Source organism: Cydia amplana, chromosome 24 (assembly GCF_948474715.1).
Source record: "Cydia amplana chromosome 24, ilCydAmpl1.1, whole genome shotgun sequence".
Classification (NCBI taxonomy): Eukaryota; Metazoa; Arthropoda; class Insecta; order Lepidoptera; family Tortricidae; genus Cydia; species Cydia amplana.
In genome coordinates, this window is record NC_086092.1 from 874,589 (window position 1) to 890,401 (window position 15,813).

At 36.8% G+C, this 15,813-nt stretch overlaps 1 protein-coding gene across 1 annotated transcript in view; it reads left to right on the plus strand.

Moving 5' to 3' along the window:
* Positions 1–4,861, plus strand: part of LOC134658989 (CLIP-associating protein) — a 76,571-nt gene extending 71,710 nt beyond the window's left edge. The window contains exons 35-37 of the mRNA XM_063514596.1: positions 2,571–2,717; positions 4,087–4,745; positions 4,780–4,861. Of these exons, the coding sequence (XP_063370666.1) occupies positions 2,571–2,717; positions 4,087–4,745; positions 4,780–4,861 (888 nt within the window). The remainder of the gene's footprint in view (positions 1–2,570; positions 2,718–4,086; positions 4,746–4,779) is intronic.
* The last annotated feature ends 10,952 nt before the right edge of the window (positions 4,862–15,813 follow it).

The window sequence follows — 15,813 nt, forward strand, 5'->3', positions numbered from 1 at the left end:
CAGAAGAACTGAACAATAAAGTAAATGCAGTGCTCAAATTGTTTCAGACATGGTTCAATAGCAATAATCTAATATTGAATATGAATAAAACAAAAGTTATGCTTTTTAGAACAACGTCTAGGAGTAGAGAGTCCTTACACGTTAACTTAGAAGGTTCTGACATTGCCACTGAAGATTGCGTTAAATTCCTTGGAATACATCTAGATAGTGATCTTAACTGGAGAGAAGAACTCAAGTCGCTGGAAAATAGCATCAGCTCAGCTTGCTATGCACTAAGGAGCTTACGCGACGAAGTTACTATAAAGCAACTAACGTCTGTGTATTACGCATTAGTAGAGTCTCGGTTGCGATACAGCATTAAGTTTTGGGGTCAAAGCTACAAATATAATATAAATAAAGCATTTGTTGCCCAAAAACGTGCCATCAGAATCATGGTCCGAATCCCATGGTGGCAGTCGTGTAGGGAGCACTTTGCCCGGCTCAAAATTCTTACGGTACCCTGTCTCTACATTCTGGTCTTGCTGACTGGTGTGGTTAAACACTTAGACAGATACGAGACCGAGGAAGAAAGAATTTCTAGAATGAACACACGCAGGAAGGACTTGGACAACTTAATAGCGCCTAAATTGAAAGTTGTTCACCATTGTGTGCGATATCAAGCAATAAAATTGTATAACTGCCTCCCCATCGATCTGAAATCAATACATAATGTAAACAAGTTTAAATGCTGTCTAAGGGACCTCTTAATTACTAAATGTTACTACCAGGTTAATGACTTTATTTGTAATTTATAAGTTATTGTATAATATTCATAACGTGACTGAACTGACATAAAAGGCTTATTATTATCATTTTGTATACCTAGCTTAAGTTAAATGCATGTTGTTTATAAAAGTGTGATTAATTTAATTTAATTCAGTAGCTTGTAAGTTAAATTTCCGACATGATTGTAAAATTGTTATGGAATAAACTATCTTATCTTATCTTATCTTATCTCTATGGCCAGGATCACTATCTACTAGGCCAGACCAGTCGTCAAAAGAAAAAGAAGTTAAAAAGTCTTAGACCGCGAGCCAGGAACAGATTTCCATGACCAATTGCCTCCCGGGCGATAACTAGTATGGTTAACTCCGTTGGTGGGTTGAGGAATGGCAGCCACCAAAACACGTAAAAAAAACCGGCCAAGTGCGAGTCGGACTCGCGCACGGAGGGTTCCGCACCATCAACAAAAAATAGAGCAAAACAAGCAAAAAAAACGGTCACCCATCCAAGTACTGACCCCGCCCGACGTTGCTTAACTTCGGTCAAAAATCACGTTTGTTGTATGGGAGCCCCACTTAAATCTTTATTTTATTCTGTTTTTAGTATTTGTTGTTATAGCGGCAACAGAAATATATCATCTGTGAAAATTTCAACTGTCTAGCTATCACGGTTCGTGAGATACAGCCTGGTGACAGACGGACGGACGGACGGACAGCGGAGTCTTAGTAATGGGGTCCCGTTTTTACCCTTTGGGTACGGAACCCTAAAAATTGTCTTCGCCTCCCGTGTGATATTTTGACAAATGATAGTTTAGTATTGTGAATTTAGAAAATCATCAGAAATATTTATGATAATAAATATCATGTTTAATACAAATATATTATATAATATATTTGTATTAAACATGGATATTTATATGAATATTTAATAAAATACCACAAGACATACAATTACTAGAGCTCAATCAGTTTAAAAAAGCCTTGAAACTGCTACTGATTCGAAAGAGTTACTACTCAATAAAAGATTTTTTTAGATGATAAGGACTTGTAAATAATTTTTCTACTCCAGCACTTAAATGTGTCAATTAAATGACTGACAGTGATATCTAAAGCAATGTCATTTGAATGCTTTGTCTATAGGCTCATAAGATGACTGCTAGCAGTCATCTTATGAGTACAATACAACTGCTTTATTCGCAACTGCTTCGGAACTTGTATCTTTAATAGTAGTTTATGCAACAGCTCATAATTGGTTCTTAAAATTCTCGGGTCTTTTTTTACAAAACTCGACTACGTCTCGTTTTGTAACTTCGACCCTTGAATTTTAAGAACCCTTATTATATCACTGTTGCATAAACTACTATTATGTAAATACCCATTATATTTTGACATGCATGCTCTCAAAATTTGTATGCCGTAAGGCGCCACATAGTGAAACTGACTGAACTGTAACACCCTATTACCTATGTCATAGAGAAAAAATACATAGAGTGCTCACTCCATACATCAGTTCAGACTATTAATTTCAGTGTCTACATCTAGCATCGAGTAGCGGAACTATCAGTACTGCTACTTGACAATAGATGCAGCACCGACCGGAAAGTCTTATCTCAACAGCATAAGACTTTCCGGTCGGTGCTACATCTATTGTCAAGCAGCAGTACTGATAGTTCCGCTACTCGATGCTAGATGCTAATAGTCTTTTTGGTACTAAAACTGATGTATGGAGTGAGCACTCTATGTATTTTTTTCTCTATGCCTATGTTGGACAAATAAATAATTTTGTATTTTGTATTATGTTTCTTTCAGGTGCTAGCCCTTCTGAAGCCTGTAATCCGCACCCGCGGGTACCCGACCTCTCTGTGTGCGCTGAAGTTGGCAGCAGAGGTCGCCAAGGCTAGGAGCAATGAGCTCACGGACGATATCGTAGGCCAACTCATGGATGGAGTCTCACAAGTACGTACCCAAAGGTTGTCTGGACTAGAGATGCAACGGATAGTTGTTTGGCCGGATACCGGATACCGGATATCCGGCCTGGACACTGGCCGAATATCCGGTATCCGGCCGCCGGATATTCGGCCGGCGGAACTATACCTATATTTTGAGTTTTGCAGGTGCGCGTAGTGCAAGTTTCGACCTGTTTCGTAGTAAACGTTCGCGCGGACACATTTCTAGGATCGTAACGAGTTTTATCATGTCATTACGTAGTAAGTTCGTTTATGGTTACAAGTGCGCGCGCGTATTTTTGCGTAAACAAAAAAGTGTATTGTGTGACATTGGTTACGTATTCATTTCTATCTACTGTGTCGTTAGCATTAAGACCGTGACTGTTTAATAGATTCCATTTTTTACCCCAAAATGTGTTAATTATACTATCCGGTATCCGGCCGGATAGTAGGTCACTATCCGGTATCCGGCCGGATACTAAAATAACGGCCGGATAGGCCGGATACCGGATATCCGGTGCATCTCTAGTCTGGACGATATCGCTTTTTAGCGATAATACCGCCTGTTTACCTCTGCTTGTGTTTCTGTTTTATTTTATTTTATTGTGGTGTGCAATAAAGAGTATTTGTATTGTATTGTACGTACAGTCACCTGCAATATGTTACTCTTCGAAGGCCGCAAAAATATGTGACACGCTCTTATGGTACAAATAAGATCGTGTCAGATAATTTTGACCCGACAGTAGGCCAAAGGTATGGTGCAATCTTTTCGAGCGATGGCGACCTAACCTTTGGTCTACAGTCGGGTAGATGGCGTTATTTCAATATTTAACAAACACACATCAGTGAAAGAATAAGGGTCAAAATCAAATGGCGATCTAACAGTTTTAATCTTTCTTCAAAAGATGGCAGTAAATGTACTGGGCCTACATAATTTACCGTGACAGTAACTCTCTATACACTCTATTATCTTTGCTAGAACCCATATTACGAATTTAATTTGGTGCTAAAGGGCGTTTTTTTTTAAAGTTGTCCCCTACAATTTTTTTTTTCAAATTTGTGATTTTTTATGTTATTTCTACTCAGAATCACGAGCTCTTTCTATCCTAATAGGAGAAAAAAAGTGTCCTAAGGTTTTTATTTCCATTCCGTCACCATTTTTCATAGACTTTGTATGGCGGTCGCGGAATGGAAAGATCGAAAAATGTATAGAACTTTTGGGACACTTTTTTTCTCCTATTAGGATAGAAAGAGCTCGTGATTCTGAGTAGAAATAACATTAAAAATCCCAAATTTGAAAAAAAAAGTGTAGGGGACAACTTAAAAAAAAACGCCCTAAAACGTATGCCCTTCAAATATTTATGAACTATTGTTTGCAGTTGGCCGACCACCAGAACTCTGCCGTGCGTAAAGCGGCCATCTTCTGCATGGTAGCGTTCACTTTCGCGCTCGGCGAGGAGCGCATGCAGCCGCATCTGAAGCATCTCTCCGTGAGCAAGTGCCGGCTACTACAGGTATGTCGTACACGTCAGCTGCCGCTGCGTTGGCTGTGCCATCTTTACATGGTGGCGGTCACGTTCGCGCTCGGCGAGGAGCGCATGCAGCCGCATCTGAAGCATCTCTCCGTGAGCAAGTGCCGGCTACTACAGGTATGTAGTACACGTCAGCTGCCGCTGCGTTGGCTGTGCCATCTTTACATGGTGGCGGTCACGTTCGCGCTCGGCGAGGAGCGCATGCAGCCGCATCTGAAGCATCTCTCCGTGAGCAAGTGTCGGCTACTACAGGTATGTAGTACACGTCAGCTGCCGCTGCGTTGGCTGTGCCATCTTTACATGGTGGCGGTCACGTTCGCGCTCGGCGAGGAGCGCATGCAGCCGCATCTGAAGCATCTCTCCGTGAGCAAGTGTCGGCTACTACAGGTATGTCGTACACGTCAGCTGCCGCTGCGTTGGCTGTGCCATCTTTACATGGTGGCGGTCACGTTCGCGCTCGGCGAGGAGCGCATGCAGCCGCATCTGAAGCATCTCTCCGTGAGCAAGTGTCGGCTACTACAGGTATGTCGTACACGTCAGCTGCCGCTGCGTTGGCTGTGCCATCTTTACATGGTGGCGGTCACGTTCGCGCTCGGCGAGGAGCGCATGCAGCCGCATCTGAAGCATCTCTCCGTGAGCAAGTGTCGGCTACTACAGGTATGTCGTACACGTCAGCTGCCGCTGCGTTGGCTGTGCCATCTTTACATGGTGGCGGTCACGTTCGCGCTCGGCGAGGAGCGCATGCAGCCGCATCTGAAGCATCTCTCCGTGAGCAAGTGCCGGCTACTACAGGTATGTCGTACACGCCAGCTGCCGCTGCGTTGGCGGGTTTAATGAATGGGAGCCTATCCAGTATAAAAACAAACTTTTTAGTCATCTACCTCTATAGCGATGGATTAAGCATTACTTGTCCCATCGCGACAATATTGTACCATATCTCACCAAGAACTTTCCCGGCGATAACTCGTAAAGTGATTAACCCTTTAACCGCCGAGTCTTATATATAGGACATTACATATCCAGCTCGTTTCGCCACAGTCTGATAAATAAGACAAAGATCAGATTTGGTTTTTACAGCACATTTATAACTCCCGTAACTATGCCAACCTTACTCTGCGTTGTACAATTACTGTCGGTGGCGACACGAGCACGCTCGATCAAAAAATGCTGGCGGTTAAAAGGTTAAGGGCCACTTGCACCGTTTCACTAACCCGGGGTTAACCGGTTAAACCTGGAGTTACCATGGTTACCAGTACAATTTGACACTTGGTTAGCGGTTTAATCGCTTAAACCCGGGTTTGTGGGATGGTGCAAGTGGACCTAAGAGATATATAATGAAGACTTGTGAACGTCAGCTGCCCAATCTTTCGCTCGCTCGGGTATCAATATTGGCACGAGCGGTTAGACAACAACTTTACTCCCTTGTAAAACAAATATAGTGTGTCAAAGGACTGTCTAATTTTAAACATAGACAGAGAGAATCATACTATCTTTGTCTTACACTAGTACTAGCACCCAAAGGAAAAGGATGAGTATAGTTTTTAACAAGCTTTTATTAGGTCGACCTGTATGTAACTATGTAATGAAATCTAAGGTAGCTAATTTAACCTTATTCCAAGGATCGTAGCGTCATGAAAATTGGCAGCTGTATGTAGTTCTGATGACAATACAATAATATTATTGGTATGGTACTGTCGAACTGATCTGATGATGGAGACAGGAGGCGGCCATAGGAACTCTGTGATGAAACAACGCAACCTAATTGTGTTTGGGGTTTTTAGAATTGTCTCGATGAGTATTAGTTGTCTGTCCTAAGAAAAGTACAGTCGGCGATAAAAGCTTGTACCAAAAATGAAATTTTTGCCAAAAACTTATTTTGTTCCTATTTACTGACAGATTGGTTTGACCATCTATAACTATTAGAGATGCACCGGATATCCGGTTACTATCCGGTATCCGGCCTATCCGGCCGTTATTTTAGTATCCGGCCTGATACCGGATAGTGCCCTACTATCCGGCCGGATACCGGATATTAAAATTAACACATTTTGGGGTAAAAAATGAAATTTTAAAAACAAGCACGGTCATAATGCTAACGACACAGTAGATAGAAATGAATACGTAACCAATGTCACACAATACACTTATTTGTTTACACAAAAATACGCGCGCGCACTTGTAACTATAAACGAACTTACTACGTAATGACATGATAAAACTCGTTACGATCCTAGAAATGTGTCCGCGCGAACGTTCACTACGAAACAGGTCGAAACCTGCACGACGCGCACCTGCAAAACTCAAAATATAGGTATAGTTCCGCCGGCCGAATATCCGGCGGCCGGATACCGGATATTCGGCCAGTGTCCAGGCCGGATATCCGGTATCCGGCCAAACAACTATCCGTTGCATCTCTAATAACTATTGTCTGTAGGTGTACATCAGCAAGCACCGCGACGAGGCGGGCGGGCTGCGGGGCGGAGCCCCCCGAGACACGTAGCGGCGGCGGCGGCGCGCGCACACCACCACCCGCGCCACGCAGACCAACGAGTAGCAAGTTAGCAGCCCAGTGTCCTTTGTGAAGGACATTCCTACCGAATGTCCTTTGTGAAGGACATTCGGTAGGACGGGTGAGTTGGTTGTTATGTTACGTTATATTTTACGAAGTTTAAATTACTATTTTCTTTGTTTTTTATCCTTCGAACGGCCTATCAAGATAAATTAGACGAAAGGACCCACAGTCTATCGAGACAATTTTGATTCTTTATTGAAAATAAAGTAATTTATTTCAAAGACGATTTTTTAACATAAATTTTAGCTAAAGCACTTCCAATTATAAAATCAAAAGCAATATAAAATAGGATTTGTATTTGTTTTAAAATAGAACGAACGAAACTACTCTAATTTAAAATGTCACAGATCGCAGGGGGTTTGTTTAACATTGTTTATTGTAATAAATTAATAGTTTTTGGATTTTAATAGTAACATTTTGATTAAACTTTATAAACATCAACATAAAACAGAAGAAAACAAGGAAGGAGGAGGATGTTTTCGGTGAAGGAAAACATCGTGAGGAAACCGAACTAATCCCAATACGGGCCTAGTTTACCCTCTGGGTTGGAAGGTCAGATGGCAGTCGCTTTCGTAAAGACTAGTGCCCACATCAATTACTGGGATAAGTTGCCAAGCGGACCCCAGGCTCCCATGAGCCGTGGCAAAAATGCCGGGACAACGCGAGGAAGATGATGAAACATCAACATAAAAAAGTCATTATGATTTATTTAGAGTAACAGGCTGCATAGAAAACTTTCTTTGTACAAATACTAAAAATAGTAAAAACATTATTTTTTAATATTAAAAAAATAAAATAACGTAACAATCAACCACCACGTTAACTCGGTCGCTGGCGAGAGGGCGAGCCTTGTCATTCATTTATGTGATACTGATTTACGTTACTATTGATCTATAGCCGACTGTACTAATACTTTGGAGTATTGCGTATTGTATAATATTAGGAAACCACACGTTTAAGTCGCCATATATCCTCCTAAATCCGAATGTCCTTTTAAAAGGACATAATTTTGAACTGGTAAATAAAGATTCCAAATTTTCCAAATTCAAAACTGCAGAAATGAATTGAGGATTTAGGGGGTTATAATATACGTACCATTTTTGCCCTCCGCTTTCAAGCCAATCTTGAACTATGAAATGTATTAATATGACAAGCGATACAGTGATCAAAAATATCTCAACGCACACTCTACTAGCGGACTATACTAACTTTTATATAAATGATTTCAATTTATGGAGATCAAACACAAAAATAGTCATCGATATTAACTAAAAAAGATAACAGACAAACTTGATTATGTCCTAGAAAAGAGTCTTGTTCGGATATTTATGAACACCTTTGATAAAAAAATGGCGACTATAAAAAATTAAAACACTAACAAATTTTGTTGTCATGATATAGAATGGATAGATCAATAGTACTTTTATAGTTCGACTCTGTTCATGTATGTAATACTTTAAGGACTATGTTTGTGTTGAAAAGTGCAAGATTTAATATTTATCAACTAACTAACTAAACAAATTATTGACAGTGTAAAATGACTTCATATATGACATCATATTGTCTTGAAGCACACTTATAATATCTAACAAGCGAAAACTATATGTTCTTCATAAAGAACAAATTTGTAAACTGATATTGTGGGAGTTCTATCCTCCTAAGTCCTGAGTTCCTTTTAAAAGAACAAATTGAAATCTAATTTTGAAATAAGGGAATAAAAGGTTCGAAATTCAAAACTGCAAAAATGACTCTGTGACTTGGAAAATATACTTTAGATCAGGTATAAATAAAATACAGTTTCGTAATTGATAAATATTAAATGATGTATTTTATTGATTATGTAATAAAAAGACATCTTAATTTATTTGAAAGTGATTCGTATGGCAAGGGGGAGCGCGCGTCTACAAATTTGTACAGAATTGTATTTAGAATAGATATGGTTTTCGGGTGACATTGGATGACATAATAAAATATTTGTACTCCATAAAAATAAGTAGCGAATTTTTTATGTTTTTTCACAAAAATTAAACAATTGTTTGATGATTTAATACATAATTGTGTTGTTTTTTTATGACATAACCATATAAGGTAAGAAATATGTGACGTTCCACGGCAAAAGGTACCTTATGGCACTTGGCGCTTACGTCGCATAGCGCCGCAATAATAATAGCGCGCGGCGGCGGAGCGGCGTTAATAATAGCGTAAGCGCCAACGGCCATAAGGTACCTTTACCCGTGGGACGTCACATATGTTGATAAAATTGAATCTACACTAAAACAGATCAAATACATTAAATATTACACCTTTTTTCATACTTGTTACTCGAATTGTGTAATAGTAATAAAATTATTTTTACAGTACTTTGAAATAACGTGTTAAAAATAATGTCATCCAATATAACCCTTAAAAGTATTGGCTTAGAATCGGCAATGTCTAGTGCGGTGTATAAAATTATGTACGTTGGTAGGTATTTAACTCTAACTTATTAATAAGGGCCGGACATTTCGTTGCATTTTGAAAACAGGTCAATGGAGTTTTTTGTTTCTTATGAATAATTTGTACTCCTAAGTCCCGATGTCCTTTTAAAGGGACAATCAAATCCAATGTTGAACTATAGTCTGACCAGTAATATATGATAATTATCAAGAGGGCGCTGTTATTCTCATGTATAGGGTGACAATTCAGTGTAGTATGAAAAAATTAGTTCCAGTGAAATTCCGCAACATGGCGCACCCTCAATAGATCCTGAAGGTCAAAGAAGGTTCTAAATTAAAAAATGAAAAAAAGATGGGACTTAAAGGTTATATTTATTTATTTTATTTAAACTTTATTGCACAAAATATATACAACAATGTACAAATGGCGGACTTAATGCCAAATGGCATTCTCTACCAGTCAACCATAGGGCCAAACAGAGATACCTTCAGTTGGTGCAGATAGAGAAAATATATTGAGTGAGTTGAAAAAAAGCAAACGTTATACGTCTGACATAATTATTTTCGAAGTACTGTTTACTTAAAATGGTAATACTAACTTCTTGTTTTCAATAATGACATTAATCGCGGTTATCAACCTTTAGACGCCCAAAGGCCTATAAAAAGGTCGCTTATTTAATTTTATGGTGTATCTTTATTTTGACACATCTTACAGTTGCATTTGTCTTGGCAAGTTTTGGTTCGAGGGCGGCAAGAGGATTTCTTAAAAAAAAAATAGTTTCAACGAACAACTTTTAAATTATTTATAATTCCTATTAAACTGTAGCAATTAAGTTTTTTTTTTAAGAAATGTCACTGCTCCCTATGTTAAAAATGCCACGAAACGTCCGACCCCTACTTATTGAATAGTTTTTGAACGCACCTCCAAAAATTCTGCACTCGTTTCCAATCAACCCAGTTTTAAATACTGAAATAAAAAAAAATTGAAGTATTTTTCATTTTAATGTTTAAAACTGTTTGATCGTAAACGGTGTTAGAGTAATCCTTCATTTACGAAGTCATTTTGTAACGTCAGATATAGATATGTTGTAATTAAAATAGTTTTCTACATAAATCACATAATAGATACGAAACTTCCGTACAAAATAACCACTATAATTTTGTGTGGGTGTGAGATAGCATGCTGTCAGGCGTTTCATTCTGATTGAAAAACATAGTAGTCTCATTAATTAAGATTTTGTAAGAAAAAATCGACATTTTAGAGATGTCATATACGAAAATTAGTGCCCAGGGCTGGCTCTTTCGTATATGACATCTATTTCAGTTAATATTTTATACAGTAGTATTTCTACTTAAAATGACACAAATTAAAATAAAGCCCAATCATAAATATATGATCATTGCCAAGAGGGCGCTGTTATTCTCATGTACGTGGTGACAGTTCAGTTTAGTATGAAAAATTTAGTTTCAATGAAATTTCGCAACATGGCGCGTGATCATATATTATTGGTCAGGCTGTATATTCATAAAAATAATTAAATTTGTTTCCTAATAGTGAGATTACATCAGTTTGAGAAAGACATTTGTAACAAAAAAGCCTTGACATCCTAATGTCCTTTTTATAGGACATTAAGCATCAAGGCATGCTATCTCATCTGTTGTAAGAAGAGATATTAAAATACAGTTTTGTACTGAATTTAAAAAGCTTTAGTCTAAAGTTTCTATCGGTAGGTAATATGGAAGATGGCTTGGCAATGTTTCACTCGAAGGCAACTTTTTGGAATCCAAAGCGCAGCTGAGGGTTCTAGCTGATGTCCCAACTATATTTTACAATATATGAAGGTGTTCCTTAACGTTTGAATCTCTCTCAAGTTGCCTTAGAGTATCGCTTGTGTAAGCTTGCCTTTAAGCGTGGGAGGTATGGTTGGTTACATTTTAAAAAATGACGGTGTCGCTTTTCTATTTATTAAAAAAAATCGTAAAAGCGCTTAGTAAAACAAAAATACTTATCTGCAAAAATGGAAAAAAAATCTACAAAGTTACGTTAAAAAAAGGGTAAGATCATGAATGTTGACTATTCATTCATATGACGTAAGAAAATGCCTTACACCTAGACTAATGTTTTGTTACACTCTACTACAATCTATTATGGTCTCTAAGAGCGAGTCACTGAGTTGATATTGGCTTGTTCCATGTCGTGTGCGTTAGGTTTTTATCAAGATTTGTACTGATATATGTGAATTTATTGTAAAATACTACAGTCGCCATCAGATATATCAGAGCGGCTAAGGTGCTCACAAATATCTGAACACGCCTCTATTGTTAGGGCGTTTGAGTGCGTATTAACTTGAAAAGTTTTACAATAATGTTCGATGAGCGCATACGCAAAGAAATAATAGAAGCACAAAGTCGTGACAAATATTCTATGCGTAGTTTTTACAGCTGAATTAGATGGCGTTGCATTTTGTCACCAAAACTAATGGCAAGATGTGTCGTAAAATTCACATATACCAGTAGTTGGAAATTGTTCCCTTTATATAACAGAGATGGCGCCGCGGGCCGTGCCTATATGCCAAAAATGGTTGGTTATTGATTGAAGAAATTACTGTTTGTCTGTCTGTCTGTAGCTTGTTGTGTCGAACGCCTTGTGGAAATATACACAAATTAAAGACACATGTATCATATATGATACAACATCGATACTTATCACGTGTATCATATATGGTACATCCAGGCAACAGGGTAAGATTTACCAATATGATGACAGTCAAAATTTGACTGTAAATGTATAACAATATGACTTGTTTTTAATCATTGTTGTTCTAGTTCCGTTACACACCCTCACCAGTGTACCCAGTGGTTTTATGTAATATAATAAATATAAAAAATGGGACAGATAAATAATGATTAGAAAAACTTACTAAACTTCGGTACAACAAGTTAACAACAGATACGTTCTTACTGTAGAAATCGTTTGTATTTATGTAAGTTATCATGTAAATTTCTAACAGTTGTAACAGAATTTGTTTTTTAAGCTTGGTAAACTATGTGACGGTGAAAAACAATAATTTTTTATCTGTACAATACACATCAGATAGGAGCGGAACAGGTGCGCAAAAATATCTAAACATGCACTTTAAAGTCTTAATAATAGAGGTTTCAGATATTTATGAACACCTTGGCCGCTCCGATACATCTGATGGCGACTGTACATCAAGAAAAAAATCAGGAAAGTCGTACCATGGTACTAAAGTTTGTGCCTTTTATAATATTTTGTGTTTTCTAGTGACTCGTTATGTAGTTTACCTGGCTCGAGTCATGTAGCAAGATTAATTATATTGCAAGTAATAATAGTTTTAAGATCAGTTTCATGTTATATGTTAATAGAAGGCTGTTATCTACGTGACAATATATATTTAAAAATCAGACAATGTAATATTGTCATATTTTTTTAGTATCCCAGAAATGTGGGAGTAACTTACATCGTTAGTCCGTCTACGCTAACTTTGCACTGATTTAAATAGAACAAAGTGAGGGCATGTCATTATAAACGTCATATTTTCGGTCGTCTATAGCTGTGTATAAAACAACCCGCCCAGCGGGTTGTCCGGCATCTGATCAAAGTTCACGAGCGCCCACCAGGCGGGTTCTCGGTAGTCAAAGTGTTAATGATGACATAGCCACACTTTGTCATTGCAAATGCCATGCAGAGTTAGCTAGGTCCGACTCTAAGCAAAAGGCTATATTCTTGTCATTAGTATGATTTATATGATTAACATTAGTGTCTTTTTGACAAAGCTCTATGCTGAATTCAAGCCAGTGCAGTTCTACATTCTAGGAAGACCACTCATAAGTGATCAATTGTAAAGTGTTATTGAAATACGTAAACCCTATCTACTTATTGTCACTAATGAGCGCCCTTTTAACATATAACATGAACTATCTCTTTTTAATTCCAATTATTTAACCTTTCCTTCAGTTCTAATAATGCTTTAACATTTAGATAACTAATTTTTACACAAACTGTATGTTCTGATCAAAAGTTTTATAGCGCGCTGGTTTTTAACATATTGCCTGTCGGATATTAAAACATGTGTCACATATGATACACGAATGTAAAAATGTGTATATGGCAGGGAGCATGTTAATGTTGGTCGCAATAAAGTCACTTTTGGTTTGCTAGACATGTTGCTTATTATGTATGTTATGCAGAATCAGTGTGTAGATTTTTTTGGTTGAAGAATCTCTGAAAAGCTGTTTGGATCCTTTGCGTATGCATTGAAATCTGTTATATATTATAAGTTTGGAAGTTTCTACATGTTTGTAGTTATTTTTATGGTTTCATTATATAAGAATTATTCGAAATTAACCCTTCGAACGCCTTGTATTGTTTTGTCTTGTTGTATACGTCACAGACAATTTGAACTTGAATTTACAATTTCAAGATTATTAATAAAAAGACAAACTAAACAATAAAACTAAACTACATGTATAATAAAACTTAAAATAATCTTTTATAAACTTATTAATTCAGTAGAAATAATGTTATAAATAAACTTATTAATTCAGTAGCAAATTTTTGGCACGGGCGTTCGAGGGGTTAATCCATGTAAAATGTGGTTACTAAATAATATTATTTATATCTTAATTTTAGAAATAAGATGTTATGGTTTATGGTTCTCTCCAATCTGAGGAATGATCACACAGTAAAATATTATTGATTCTTATATAATGATGCTTTATAAAAACCCGTACTAGTAAATATCTACAAGAAGAAGGAATATTTCAAGTATTATCCTCTAGCCGCCCAAAGGCCTATAAAAAGGCCTTCCATTCCATTGTATGTTGATCTTTATTTTGACACATCAAAATTGCATTTGTCTTGGCAAGTTTTGATTTGTGGGCGAGTAGGGGCTATCATTTAGGTACTGTTTCTTGTGACGTGATTTAATATTGACTTATGTAATGATTGTTTTTTGTTATTTTTTCCATGCCTTACAAAGAATGTATCAAATATGCATCAAGGCGGAAATCTTGTGAAAGTGGCAGGTCACACTAGGCTTAACTTTGTGATATTGGCATTTTAATCTTTGTGATATGTAAATTTGGTGTACTAAAAATATTTTTTCTTCTAATAATGAAAGTATACATCTTATGGAGTCACTTAAAACGAATATACATTATTTGAAATCGTATATGATACATGAAATTTGATAGTTGTCATTCAAGTATAAATGTCACGGCATATGCCCTAAGTTTGGACGATATTATTTAATTTAAAAAGTGATTTTATTGATGTATTACAATTTTGTAGCGACAGCGGTATAGAGTTAGACCAAGAAAAGTCTGCAGCGATTTTGATAGCCTACGCAGTGAAAGTGTTGTTTACACGTCATAAATTCATAGAAGTTTGACGTTTAAAATGACACTTGCACTGCGTGGGCTATCAAAATCGCTGCAGACTTCTCGGTCTGACTCTAACGATGTTTTCTCAGTAAGGGTTTTTATAATAACTATGAAAAAGCTTCTAAAACATTTTCAATGCAACATCGGACAGTGGTTTCGATAGTTATACGTTATTGTATTTAATTGTGTAAAATTGCATTTATAAGGTAAATCGCTTGAAAGCTGTGTCAAATATTACCCGTAATTAATGTATTAATTATTAATTGATCCATGTACGATAGTTATGAATAAAAATGATTTTTAAGCCTTTACCGGGTTTTTTTATTTATACATAACCTAGCTGTGATGTGTTAGTTTGTATCAACATACCCATATTCGGGTAAACTTATCATACGCAATATGTGTGTATCATATTTGATACATGAGGCAGTAATGGGTTAAACTGAAACTAGTAGATATATAAATTTCAGGAAAATTTTAGTCCTAAAAGAAAACTTTCATTTTGTAAATGGAAAATTTCGATCCCCTTACATACGAGAAGTATCTTAAATATTTTCATGTGGAAATTTCGTAAACTTTTGACGCCTATCAGTAACAATACCCATATTCTGTTAAAATTGTATAATATGAATCATTGAAAATCTGCATTCCTTGTCTATAAATAAATACTTTCAAGGTCTGAAAACAATTTCATTTACACTATTTAGTCCAGAAAATTCTTAACCGTGTTACATTTATTCAGGCCGATTAAACAGCTTTCCCTATCAATTGTACAAATAATGAGTAATTTAAAGAAGTAAATAAAATGGCTGTCCGATGAATAATTGCTTATTATGCTTCAGTCGGCTATTTAAGCACGGCGTGCTAAAATAAAAATAAATAAAATATTAACGATTGGATAAGACAAGACAGAAAATACAAGTTTTAATTATAAATCACATTTAAATATTGTGTTTATTAGTGAGAAACTATTAAAAAAAATACGATCTAGTGTTTTTGTTCCTATTTCGAAAAGAAGGTGAGTAAAAACGTTTCCATACAATACAATTATTTCAAGTTACTTATTAGTCCTTTTGGACGCCAATGACCGATATATCCGCACCGTAGGTTCAACGCCAAAGACCAGTTAATCGGTCACAGACCAAAGAGCAACATCGACCT